The following is a 13,483-nucleotide window of genomic DNA, read 5'->3' as shown; positions in this document are numbered from 1 at the left end:
CGTTTGCCTTCCTTCTGCATGTGGGATTTCTCCATTTGTGTGTGGTTGTGCCCTTTTGCTGCCTTTCTGTGCACTGATAAATGCTGGATTTATCTGGTATTTACCCCCTGGAGCAAGCTGTTGGAACAGATGTATATCTAATTTCTGCAAGTAAAGATCATCTATTCCATAAGGAAGGAGAAGTCCTGGAGCTGATGATGGTGCTGTTGTATTTCTCCGGTTGCAGGAGGTGACAGGAACGTGCTGCTGTAGCACAACGAGGCTCAGCGTCCTGAGCAGATGGAGAGGGGAAAAATGAACCTTTTCTAATTACAGCCCGTGACTGAGAAGGCTCAAAAAACTGACAGAAAAGTGCATTTATAAAAGCCAAATCTAAACCACCTGCTCAGAGCACAGGGCTTCATATGGAACAGCTCCATAACACTCTTGCCTATTACTTTCTTTAGCTTGGACTTTTTCCACCCTGTCCTTCATGGGCATTCTTTTGACTTTACAACGTGGCCAGCCCAAATATCAGGGAATCTTTCCCATGACAGCAGCTGGTGAGAGCAGAGGGGGAGAAATGGCAAGGTCAGCAGCTGAGAGTCAGTTATGGAAGATAAACCAGGATGTTGTTCATCTGTGTAAGTCAAATATCCCTTTTCACACAAGGAGTCAGGATCAGCCTCCTACACAGTGCTAACCACAGAGCGAACACCCAGACAGCGGCTGTGTGTGGGTGAACTGTTCTCAAACACCGGCCAACTAAAGAGAGAGAACTGCGAGAGGCAATTTCTCTCTTCCCAGCATAAAAGTCTTTTGCTTTGTGAGCTCTGAGCAATCAAGGTGAAATATAAACTAAGCTCGAGGTAACTGTCCGGCTTGAACTAACAGTGTCATTAAGCCTGTCCCTTTGTCACTGCAGTCCCAGATGCTTCCTGTCTTTTTCAGCTCTTGTCCTCTCAGCTTAAGAAAAGGCCTGAAATAATTGTTACTCAGCAGCAATAGCCTAGATACCAGGCTGGGGCTGCTTGGACTCCCATACAACTCCGCAGTGCAAAAGTCAGAGATCCAGAACTGTGGATAAAGATCTTTTTAGTAGCATTCAAAGCTGAAAGCTGCTGAAAAGTCCAGATGACATTGTCAATAAGGCATCCCATGGATGGGAAAACCAAATAGTTCTGTTGTCATGGTCTTTTAAACAAGCATCCCAAACGGCAATGTGAATTTTGTTTCCTCAGATGCTCCCTGGAGATCCGGGCTTTTGAGAAATGGGTTTGTTTATAAGTCGTGTTTTTAATCTACAACAATAATAAAGTAAAAATGCAAATCTCCTGTTTTGCTCACAGCTGCATTCTCTGTATTAGGCTTTCTGTGGCTGAATACAGAGGAATGAAGAGCTCTATTTATCGGTTGAGCTGTGAGTTACACCATCATACAGTTTGAAGGCCTCATTGGTGGAGCAGACACCCCCATCTGCCATGTGCTTCCCATTCACACGGACATGGAGTAATACACAATTCTAACTTGCTCTTTTCTGTTTGCTTTTAACGTAGGATCCTTGCCATGTGCTGAGAAAGCCAGCCAGTCTCTCAGTAAATATGTGTATAACTCAGCAGATGCTGCACCTGGACAAGCCAAATTGCCAGCCTGGGCCACTGCTAGAGAGGAGCCCAGCGAACATCGACTGCTGCCTCCCACCAACCTGCAGCACCCAAAACCTCCTGAAATCACCTCCCTCTCTTCAGACAAAAAGAAACGAACAAAGGCTTCTACAGAAAACAGCACCGGGCTGAGGAAACACCTCCTGCAGTACGGAGGGACCCTGCCTCTGCAACCTGCAACCGAGGGGCCTTCTCTCACCTCCTTTGACTTGAATCAGGCAAACAGAAAGCAGGCAGACAGGCGGCTGGCTGAGGCTGCTAACAGCGTGTCAGCTCATTTCCAGCACACAACATCTTCCTATCATAAGCTCACATCCTTCCTGGGGGCTCATCCGTTCCTGGACTCTGGAACAGCAGGGTCAGCTGACCCTTCTGTGCTGGATCATTTCAACCGACCAGGCAAGATAAACCCCTACAAAAGCATTGAGCTGTTGAAAATGATCAGCAAACCCTCCTGGGTCACCAACCGCCAGCCAGCCAACCTGCCATACCATTTCAGTGTGCTGAAGAAAGGTAAGGGAGGAGACTGCTCTGGTAAGGAACACCGTGAGCTTTCCAAGGGTTGGGTGCCTTAATTTGAATAAAATATCCCAGAAGGGCACATTGCTTCAGTCCTTCAGTCTCTGTGCCTGTTCTAGGTGCTGATATGGAGAAGGCATGTCTGACCGAGTGCAGGAAAGAGAGAGATGAAGTGGAGGCCTACTGCACAAATGAATTTGGTAAGCTGGCTTCCACGAGCCACACAAAGCCAAGGCCATCCTTGTTCATGTATTGCTTAACACTTCAATTCTGCTTTTAGGGTTTGTGATTTGGGGGGTAAGGTGCAAATGACAATAATCAGTAACCCAAACATCATGCTCTGTATAGAGGACTCTTTATGACATCACTTAGGACTCATGTCTTTGGTCCTTGTATCCACACTGACATAGCTAAAGATGTTAGAAAATAACGTGGTCATTTCGTACTGAAGAGCATTTTCTGATTGAAATCTTTCCTTACGCTTATGACGTCAAATAGCAACTTTTTCCCACAGTATTTTAAGAGATGAGCAAAACGCACGCCTCCTGCTAACAGATGTTTCCATTTGCACAATATAAACACGTTACAAGACATCTGTTTTCTCTAAATGGAGAAGTCAGGAAGTGCTTTCTACAAATGTTATGTATTTTTACTATTATTATTTGTTTTACAACTCTCATGCATTCCTGTTGAACATGGGCCTTACAGTGACACAACCTTTGGACCTTTCAGCCCTAACAAAGAGCAATCTTCTCCAACTCTTACACTGAGGAAGCCAGGTACAAAATAAGGCAGCCTGAGCAAGACATCAGCTGAGTTCCATTGCTGTGATTATAGAGAGCAATTCTAAAACCATCTTCACATTTACCTTGAGTTGTTACTATGATACGTAACCTGACATTTCTTTTTTCTTGCCCTTAAAACAGCGGTGAATGGAATTGTTTATAACATGGAAAATCTGGGGAGCGGAGTCCACTTGGTTACACTTTTGGTAAACACTGATGGACTATACAAGATGAGTCGCCTGTACGTTACTCCTGATGGCTTCTTCTTCCGAGTTCACATTCTAGTTGTGGATTCTTTCAACTGCAGCCGACCATGTCCAGACTTCAAACTTGGTAAACAACCCCAGCTAAATCCACTCTGCTGTTCCTCCTGCATGCGGTGCAACTTTAGGCTGCCTCTGTTCAAAAGGCTCATCCTGGGTTGTGTTATTTGGAAAACAACAACTGTGCTAAAACTGGAGGGTTCTTTCTACCCCACTTCTGCAACTTGGTAAGAGACCCACCTGCACAAAGAAATCAGGCAGCACTGCAGCTCTTCAACTTGATCCAGTTCAGAGATGACTGCAAGGGTTTCCAGGATTGCTTAAACAAAATTAAGTGGGAGCATAAGCTCTTAGTAAACAGCTCAGTGTTGCTTCTAAGTGTAGGTTTATCCAATAGCAGCATTTCCCCACAAAGCCTTCTGTTGCAACACAACAGAGTGAATAATTCATGTGCAAGTACAACCCTGAGTCCCACTTTGCTAGGGTCTGACTTCTTATATACTCATAGATCTGTTGTCCTTAAAGCGAGTGCAGTGAATGAATCAGTGTTCTCTTCACAACACAGAAATCTCATTTCTCTTGCAGGCAGCAGATACATTGTGATGGGTCAGATCTACCACAAGAGAAGACAGATCCCTGCAAACCTAATGCAGTTCCTGCGTGGGCACCTGAGGCCAGGGGATGGCTTGCTTGCAAGCAGCAGCAGCTACGTGAAGAGATTCAACAGGAAAAGGAACCGCAAAGTGCAAGGGGCTCGCAGTAAATGTAGATAAGGCTTCAGAAAGCTCCTCCTATAACACAGGCAGCAGTAGAATTCACCTACCAGAATAAACATAATGATTTAGCAACTGTGGGAGTGTAGTTCTAATGATGGCTGAAATTGGTTGTGATAGCACTTGCATTTGTGCTGTAGCAAACACTAGCTGAATGTTCTGACTAGCTACCTATATATTGTGAAACAGCACAGAAGTCCATCTACAGTAACTGGTTTTAAACTTGCTCTAGCTTTTTTCAGAGCCGTAGGCTATCGCCTCCTATGCTATAACATACCCCTAATAACCTGTAGTGACTGTAAAGTGAAATTCTGAAGACGTGGTTCTTAGGTACACAATAAGTAATGGTACTTCCAAGACCTTCACCTCAAACAACCCTTAGAGGATGTCAAATCTATAGAGGATGTTGGTTGTGTGTTCACTCAGCTCTAAGTATTATATACATTTGATGCAAAAGAAACCAACAAAACCAAGTATCTTTCGTATTACGTTGCTTCTTTAAACAGCACTGAGTTTTCATATGAAGCTCACAAAGTAGTGTATTCATATACTTGAATAATTAACAACTAACCGAAAGCAAATCAAGTAACTACACAACATAAATGCCCAATTAGGCTTACAAATTATGGCAGAAGTTCATGCCAAGGAATGCAAAATGAGTCTGCAATTGCGAGCACATTTTGTATGCCTGGCTACACTGTCAGTTCCTTAAAAGTTCATCTTTAGAACTGTGTTCTGAATGTTATCTTCCCATGAGAATTATCAATTTGCACTTGCACGTCAGAAGAGTCATTCTGAATCTAAGATACAACCTTTTAGTTCCATTAAGCCATGGAGACTTAAGAATTTAATTATATAGACATTCTGCAAAGGGGATCTCTCAACATTTACTGCTCCAAGAGTCAGCAGTCACAAATTCTAAGTCTTTACAATACATTAATGAAGTGTTCAGGGGTCTCAGTTCATTGCTCTTCTGGGCTTCAGAACATCAACAAATAGGATGTAAAGAGTATTAAATGGGAGCATCTCCTTGCTGGAAGGATCACCTACTGACTTTAAGACAGTACAAATCTGCCTACTTCATACAGTGGAGTAGAAAAATAACAGCTAACTACTATTGTTAGTGAGACAAAATATTCTTGCAAAAGCAGTAGTTCTGACAGTACTTGCAAACATCCCTACTAATTAAGCCACTAGAACCTTAACAGCAACTAAAAGTTAATTTTATGTATTTATTTACTTTTCTTTTTAGCAGTTCTACCTCAGATAAGCCTGAAGCTCGGTTTAGGGTCACTGAGAAGCTACGGAGCAGCAGATGTGGGATAAGTCGTGCTGTATGAGATGCTTCTTGATCTGGAATAGGAGACAAAACACCAACAGTGAACATCATACATTCTAGGACGCAGATCGTTACTGTAGGACATAAACTCACCAGTAGTTTGTGTTCATCTACAGTACACCATTTCACTTCTGTCTGTGAAAAAGGTCATATAGAGCATAACGTACATAGGTGGAATTTTCCCAAGACTTAATTAAGAGGGCTCTTGATTTGGCAGAAATGACTGTTCCTGGCAATGATTCAAAGCACCGGACTGGACTGAGCAGGGCAGGGGAAAGAAGGAGGAAGGGTTACATGTGCTTCTCCAGTTTCTTTGTTTCTATTTTCAAATGCAATCCAGGGACTAATGAGCAAATCCCAGATCGATCATCTGCCCAGAATAGCAACTATGCACCCATCCCCACCTCCAAGACATTACTGTAATCTAAAGCAGGCAAAGCATGGGTGCAAAAACACAGCCAACATGGGACATGGCCATAGTTGTTATCTAAGAAGAGATAACAGTATACCAGTGCTAATGACATCCAAATCCAAAGTAAAAGGCTGGATTTAATTTAAATTTTTTAGTAAATTTAGGTCATAGGAAATTGATTGAAAGTAGTCTGAGAAACCAAAATCAAGCTTGAATGGCTCACATTGTCAAAATCAATGTTACAACACATAGCTATTTCGAAACACGCTATTATTTTCAAAATATATAATATATATATATAAAAGTTAAAAGGAAGATGATTGAACAGAGATAACAGACCTCAGGAACTTACCGTGCTTTTAGGAAGGTGGGAATTAATTACGTTTACAAGACTGCTTTTATTCAGAAACGCCATTTAACTATAAATATCACCTCTAAGAAATCAAGGAAAATGCCTCAATGCACTCGTTGGTGACTAAAAAACTCGAGATGGTTTTCAGCAGGATAAAGTCACGTGCATGGATTATTGCCCTGATAAAACAGTAGCAATTACACCACACCTAACCTGGAGAAGCCACGACCTATAGACCATAACGCCATCAGTTGTTTCATTAGAAACACCACCAAATCAATGTCAAGCACGTTACTTTATTTGTCTGGGATGCTGCGTCCTTTCAGGTACAAAAAAAAAGTACTCTTCGATTTGCCACAAGTTTTTAAAAACACAGTGATCTATTGCCTACAGGTAGGAACTGTAAATGCCACATTGGTATATGAATAGCACAGAAATACTGCGAAGCTCTGACGAAAGGCAAGGTGTGTTCAAACACTGTTAGAAGCTGAGTTTTTTCCCCTTCTGCATTAAAAACACAATGCAAACAATATGCAGCATCTTTGTCTTAAACGTCAAGGACAACATAACCTAAATGCAACTACTCTTCTTTAACTTCAAGAAGCGGGAATGGGTAATTGTTTTCACACTCAGCAGTTGTTTTTCATTTTCACATATAGGGTAAATGACAACATTAGCATGTACAAAAAACATGGGTTTTATTAGATAAAATTATCCCAGAAGTATCCGTACACCTGAGCCTGTGAGTATAAGAAAGTGTGGTCAGTAGCAACATCTTTAAGAAAAAACAACGAGGAAGGTTCTTGCATAGCAAGGTGTGAGGTTAAACCCAGGAGGAGCTTATCCATACATCAGGGAAATCCCAGCTCACTGAACAGAAGTTAACTGTGAATTAGTGCAAAAGCTTAAGTCAAACGGTCGGAGAGCTGCATATAAATCATGGCTCAGCGACTGCAGATAAAGGAAACACGGGAAAGTCATTGATGCAGTATGCAAGTGAGAAAGAAAAAGGAACATCTGCAAATCGCATCTTCTGACTTCAACTTATCCTTCTTGCCAGCAACTCCTCACACAGGAAACAAGGAAGCCATCTAGAATGCCTCTGGTAGATACACTTACACTTGGTACTTTACATTTCTACGGTACTTGGCAAAACATCGCTTAATCCAGCAGTGGGTTGTGACATTTCACACAGTGCCTCCTACCACGTTATCTGTGACAGTAATTTTGGCACCACTGCAAGAATTTTATAAAGGGATAACAGCTGCTTAAAAAGAGAAGATCTAAATGCTGCCTCTGGAGCCAAGTCAAGTCAGATCTCCTTTTCCACTTCCCTCCCCGCTCACTCAAAATACTTTTGCTTTCCAACAGATCCCCAAAGCATTACAAACATATTAGCGCACACTCAAAGACACCTACGTGTGTGGGGAGAACAATTATCTCCATTTATTTTGTTTCATATACATCCATATTTTGAATTTTAATACAAAAGAAAAAAAATTAGAATCTGACAAATGTTTACAAACAAGATACCTTCAAATAGATTTTACTCGTTTCAGTCTGGTGCAGAGTAAATGACAAATTGTACTGTTATATTCAAGGCAACAGAGTCTGTAGTCCGTGACCACTTAGCCCAACCTTTATGCAAGCTTAATTGTTCTGGTTTGTTTTTAATCTACCATGAATGACAAACTCATCGTTGATTCCCAGTTCTGTGTGTGTGCACATGTGTACATAGCAGCTCCTTTCATAGAAAGAAAAGACATCTAGAGGTCTTCTTGTACTTTTACCTACAGGAATCATGTTAAGATACAGAATGGATTACATGTGACCGGGGCTGGATCTTATAAGAAAAAATAATTAGCTGACAAATGAGGGCAGCAATAAAAAAGCGTCTTTTTTGCAACAATAAATAAATACAGTCAAAGTTTTCTGTGTGGACTTTAAACCAGCTTCTTCACTGAAGAACAGACGTGGCATTTCCATGGAGTTAAACGTGACCCCATTTACTGTATCTTTTTTTTTTCTTGCTCTTTCTCTCCTTCAGCAAAACAAAGTTTTCCTGCTTCTGCCACAATAATACAACAATTTGATCTTGACAAGAAAGTGGTGCTGCTGATTTTTATTTCTTTGTCCTTTGGACAAAATAAGCCAAGGATATAATTTGACTGTTGTGACCAATAAAAACACAGTTTACATCAAATCTTGTCAGGATAACCCGACTAAAAACATCTGGCTTCTTAATTAAAAATTTTCAGACAACCAGATTCTTGCTCGTTTGTAAGGTTAACACGCAGAACTCTAAGAAGCTGTAGACTGCAGTTTGTTGTTATGGGACCTGCAGAGTACAGAAGAAAGTGAAGAATTAAGCACCCTTCATTTTGGGAAACACAGTTGCTGCAAGGTGTTGCCACAGGTAAATCACTGGCAGGGAATTACCGCCCTGTTGCTTCCTTTTTTATTTTGGTCTTAACTCTTCCAAAAAAACCCCACTTAATTTTCCCTGCGTTTCAGTCACATTTTCATGCCCTGCATACAAACATTTCACTAGTTGCCAAACACAGCGTCACTGGAATATTTCAAAATGCCTGAAATCAGTTTTATTCTCATGTTTATGTAGCAGTAATACATCAAAAGGAAAGGTAAAAGACAATTTATACGGGTGAATGTTTATCATAAGGTGTATTCAGCTTGAATTTATTCAAGAAATCCTTGGATTAACTTAATAGAAAAAACTGAACCAGGCATATTAAAAATCACATCTTTGCTCATCACTGTTCAGCAAAACTCCTCTTTGACATTCACCATTTTATTAGTGACTGAAAATAAAACAGTACATGGCTTCTGAGATGAGTTTTTCATTTCTCTCAATACAGTATTCCAGGAACAATTTCATTTTTTCCTATTAATACATCTGCGTTTAACCAGGACTGCTGGTAATAATAAAAAATATTCAGTGTTTACTTGTTAGACAAACAATCTGGATTTTTTAGGGCTATTTAATGTTATCAAATTGTACAATAAAAGAAATTTCTGATTCCAGTTAAAACAGTTCAGACTAAAGATATGACAATCTGCAAGAGAAGAAAGGACACAGATGGAATAAATGAAAAACAGTAACAAATAAAACACAGCAACAAAATGAATGTGTAAGCAGTGGACACTGGATAACCAGCAAATGCACGATGGAAGAAACATGAGTTGAAAACTACCTAATAAATATTATTACTCCGGTATTACATCGGGAAGGAAAAATGCTGTTCTAATCCATTTGATGCCACATCCTCTCATCAATATTACTCTCATTAGATTAGAGCTTCCACAGCAGTAGGTATAAAGCAAAGTGTTCAATTTACTTGATTACAGATTTAATCCTGCATTAATATCTTAGACCAGGAACCTTAATCAGATGGACAAATTTAACTACTGTACACATACAGATTTCTGCATAATGCTGGAAGGCATTCAACGTTTGCAATTCAGTTACAGTTGGCTCATGTTGGAGTACAACAAGGATATAGATAGACAATAGAAAAATCCATAGTACAGTGGCCTATTCGTTTTCAGAAATGTCTACGATAGGGAAATACTCTTCATCAGTCTTTCTACAGAAAAACATTAGAAAAGAAAACTTGTTTTTAAATACTCAAATTTGAACTGTTCTAGTTCTCTGTCTATCTTTAAATAAAGTATATTTATTCTCTCTGAAATAAGGAACGTTACAAAACAATTAGGGAAGGTATTAAGAAGAGAACTACTTTCAGTTCTTTCATTGAATTACAAGCTTCGCAGCAGAACTGTCTCTTTTCAGCATCTAAAAAGGACTTGGTGCACAGCAGAACATAATTAAAACTCAGAACAGCACAGTGCATGTCCTGCTGAGAAATGATTCTCATTTAAGTTTTCTGCAGCTATGACTTGGGGTCATTCAAGTTTTCTATGGGTATTACACTAAACTTGTCTACAACATCTCATTTTGAATGAGTATTACAAAGTAATCTCAAAAAACCCATATTTAAGCCTTAATGTTGATTGAAAATGACAGTTGGCAGCTACAGAACAGCTTTTTTTCCCCTTTAAAAGAAAAGCAGCTGTCCAAGTAAGCGCATGGACAAGCAAATCTTTGTATGAATGTAAGGTAAGCTTCTAAAAGCATTAGGGAGATTTTAGGGGACCACAGAACATCTATGATTAGAACACTTTAGCTTACCTGCTTGCCTTAAATCCTTTTAGTTTCTGTACAAAGAATGATTCAAGAACTTCTGCACACTGGTAAAAAGGAGAGTCACTTGGATTGTAGTAACGACAGTTATCAAAAATTTTGGTCATATCTGCCACAAACTCTGTGACCTTTTTGTAGTAACGTTTCAGTATCCTTTCCTCCATGGTGGCAAGGTCTTTAAAAGAAAGCAAAGATTATTAAAACAAGGCATTTTCATCTTCAACAGAAGTTAATGTTACAGGGCGCAGGAAACAAAGCCTACAGAAGTTTAGTTGTATTTCCAGGAACTCAAGTTGTGACATGTTAACACCAGTAAACCTCCTTTAGAATGAGCATTTATGCATGAACGTGTCACGTACAGCTAAATTAAACAGCACAAGGTGATCTTGCAGATCTTGGTTTCTTGCAGGAAGCTATTTACTATTCCTGAAGAAATTAAGGAAAAAAACCCCAAAGAATGAAAAAAAATCTGGATTCTTGTGCTTCACTTCCCTTATAGCCCTTGTTGGGACTGAGCCAGACGTGTACCTCAAATCCTCTGATCACCTGAATTCATGACTTGCCTTAAACAAATTTTCTGTTTCCACAAGAATATGCATATTTACCACATGGGACAGATGGAGGATTTCAAGTGCACAACCAAATGAAATACAAATGCTCACACTCCTACCAACTAGATACATTAATGAGACAGGAATGACAAAGCTGTCATTGTTTTATTTTAATGCAAACGTAAATTTAAAACCAATGTTTAACTGGAAAAACAGTGACTTACCTTTGGAAAATGCCCCTTAAGTGCTTATTTTCAAACATCAGTTATGGAGAATGTGTGAACACACAGGTGGGCAGGATTACCTCATGTATTTTTACATGTGCATATTTACTTGCAGTACTTACAAGCATAATAGGTAATGAACTTGATATTCCTAATCCCAAAACTACTTGCTCATCATGAGATTATCCCGAAACACTTACCCATTGGTTCTTTAATAACACCATAATAATCTGGTGCATCATTGGGATCTACTGGTTCTAAGAATGGCCAGGCCATCTTGTGAGCCTGTCAGGAAAACAACAGGTAATTAACAACAGAAAATTAGCACTCTTTAGTAGATACTTTCACAAAGGAGAAATGATATGCTGAACATAAGTATTCCACAGTACAGTAATGCCAGTTAAGTTGCAGCTGACACGGTGGCACTTTCTATTGCTTTTTAATCTCAAATAACTGGAAGAGAAATCAGGACAATTTCCAACAAAAACCAAGGCTCATTGGGTGCCTCTTACACAGTAAAGCATCCTGCTCTGCTGCAGTTTGTGTTCTCACCTGTAAAGAGCGCAGTACTCTCCTTAACCCTTCGTAATCTTTATCAGTTAGCGGACTGAGTACAGTCATGGCATCTTCTGTGGACTGACATTGTGGACACACATACTCATCAATGAGATCAGCCTCACTTTGCAAAATGCCAACACACCGACCATGGTACCAGTTCTGACACCGGTCGCAGCCAATGTAAAATCTGCAAGATCCAAAAATAGGTCAGTGACTACATTTAAATAAATTGAAGATTACATTTAAAAGCATAAGCCTGCAATCCCTCGCACACAAGATACTTGGCACAAATACAACAGAACAGCACGCGACATTTTGGACTGACAAATTCTAATTGCATTATTCAAACTGCTTTTGTATTTACAGACTAAACTACAGAACATTTCACAATTAGTTACTGAATTTTCTGCTACACACTATCAAGCGTTCAAGGTTTCAGATCAGTCATCTGCTTTAGAGTTGAAAGGAACAGAGTAATGCCAGAAATATCTCCCAAGAAGAATCATAAAACTATTCAAGGTACGTTTTGTTCAAACTGGACGACAACTGGGCTCCTATTTCACTCTGTACAAACATTTTTCATATGGAAGCATCAGTCTGGTAGTTGAAAACTGAATATTTATGACTCAAAACCTTACAAAAAGATGCCAATCATGTACCCCCATGCTGACATTATGCTTTCTATCCAGATCAGACTAAAGCACAAAAAAATCCACCGAATACCACATTTGACAGTTACTGAAAACGAATCTGTATTACAAATGAATACAATATATGCAGAATAACTTTTTTCTTTGTAAGGAACAGGTAACCAAAGTCAGAGCAGTTTGCTACCTAGACATTAAATAAGAGGTTCTTATCAGAACTCACTGCGACTCATCATAAGGTGTTCTGCAGATACAGTACAATTCCTCACTGCTGCCCTCTTGTGCCCGTTTACAATCATTACAGATGTACACATCCATTTTCTTAGCCTCCTTTTCTGTGATGCCAACACATTCTCCATGATACCAGTTAGTACAAAGATCACAGCCAATATAGAACCTAAAAGCATTCACAATGAAAATGACAATGTAATTGTCATTTCAAATGGCATGGCACTTTTCCCTGCATTTCTCTCTGATGCACTTTCTTGCTGCCCTACTTTCTTCAACTTTCTCTTGTTTTCCCTGTTCCTAGCATTCTATCCTTACAAGCTAACATCATGCTAACAGCTATGTTGTTGATAAGGTCACTTGGGTCAATTTTAAATTGACAGTTCATTGAAATGCACATCAATAAAGTAACCAGACCTTGACAAAACCGGTCTAAAAACACACCTCCAACGTGCGTGTGAAAATTTGTAAAAGGCACAAAAAGACAAGGCCAAAGGAAAAGATTTACATTTTCAAAATTGCAGCTCAAAAGCCACTTACACGTTTCTTTCAGATTTGAAAATGTAGGTCTCAGTTAATTTAAAAAAAAAACAAAAGCAAAGCGCAAACACCAGCTAGGAGTTACAAGTACACTACAAGGAACATGCACAGCAGCCATGTGTCCGATACATATCGGTATAACATGATACAAAAAAACTGTGTCAGGACATGGCTGTCGTAATTTTAATTGGGGGCGTGGGGGAGGCAGGCTGAAAAACAGCGATTCAGCTACTCAGTAAATGCTGCAGTAAATTGGTACCATTGATCATTTTTCAGAGAACAGTGTCTACTCTCAGACAGCTACGTGACAGAACCAGATGTGGTATGACACAACGTGAAGGGAACCAGATACAGAATCATGTGAATGGGACCTTGCACAGAATGATGTGACAAAACTCTAAAATATTATGCAAGGATGTTTGACATT

The 13,483-nt window shown here is 39.7% G+C and overlaps 2 protein-coding genes across 2 annotated transcripts in view; one reads left to right on the top strand and one right to left on the bottom strand.

Moving 5' to 3' along the window:
* C18H17orf58 (chromosome 18 C17orf58 homolog) overlaps positions 1-4,457 on the top strand; it is a 5,611-nt gene extending 1,154 nt beyond the window's left edge. Inside the window, exons 2-5 of the mRNA XM_015879524.2 lie at positions 1,536-2,156; positions 2,282-2,362; positions 3,089-3,280; positions 3,796-4,457. Of these exons, the coding sequence (XP_015735010.1) occupies positions 1,536-2,156; positions 2,282-2,362; positions 3,089-3,280; positions 3,796-3,983 (1,082 nt within the window). The 3' untranslated portion in view covers positions 3,984-4,457. The remainder of the gene's footprint in view (positions 1-1,535; positions 2,157-2,281; positions 2,363-3,088; positions 3,281-3,795) is intronic.
* Positions 4,458-6,362: 1,905 nt separating this feature from the next.
* BPTF (bromodomain PHD finger transcription factor) overlaps positions 6,363-13,483 on the bottom strand; it is a 42,487-nt gene continuing 35,366 nt past the window's right edge. The window contains 4 exon segments of the mRNA XM_015879533.2: positions 6,363-8,424; positions 10,297-10,483; positions 11,284-11,368; positions 11,636-11,828. Coding sequence (XP_015735019.1) covers positions 8,388-8,424; positions 10,297-10,483; positions 11,284-11,368; positions 11,636-11,828 — 502 coding nt within the window. The 3' untranslated portion in view covers positions 6,363-8,387.

The sequence above is a fragment of the Coturnix japonica genome, chromosome 18, assembly GCF_001577835.2.
Source record: "Coturnix japonica isolate 7356 chromosome 18, Coturnix japonica 2.1, whole genome shotgun sequence".
Classification (NCBI taxonomy): Eukaryota; Metazoa; Chordata; class Aves; order Galliformes; family Phasianidae; genus Coturnix; species Coturnix japonica.
Note: the sequence above shows the minus strand (reverse complement) of the source record. Positions and strands in the feature narration are given on the sequence as shown.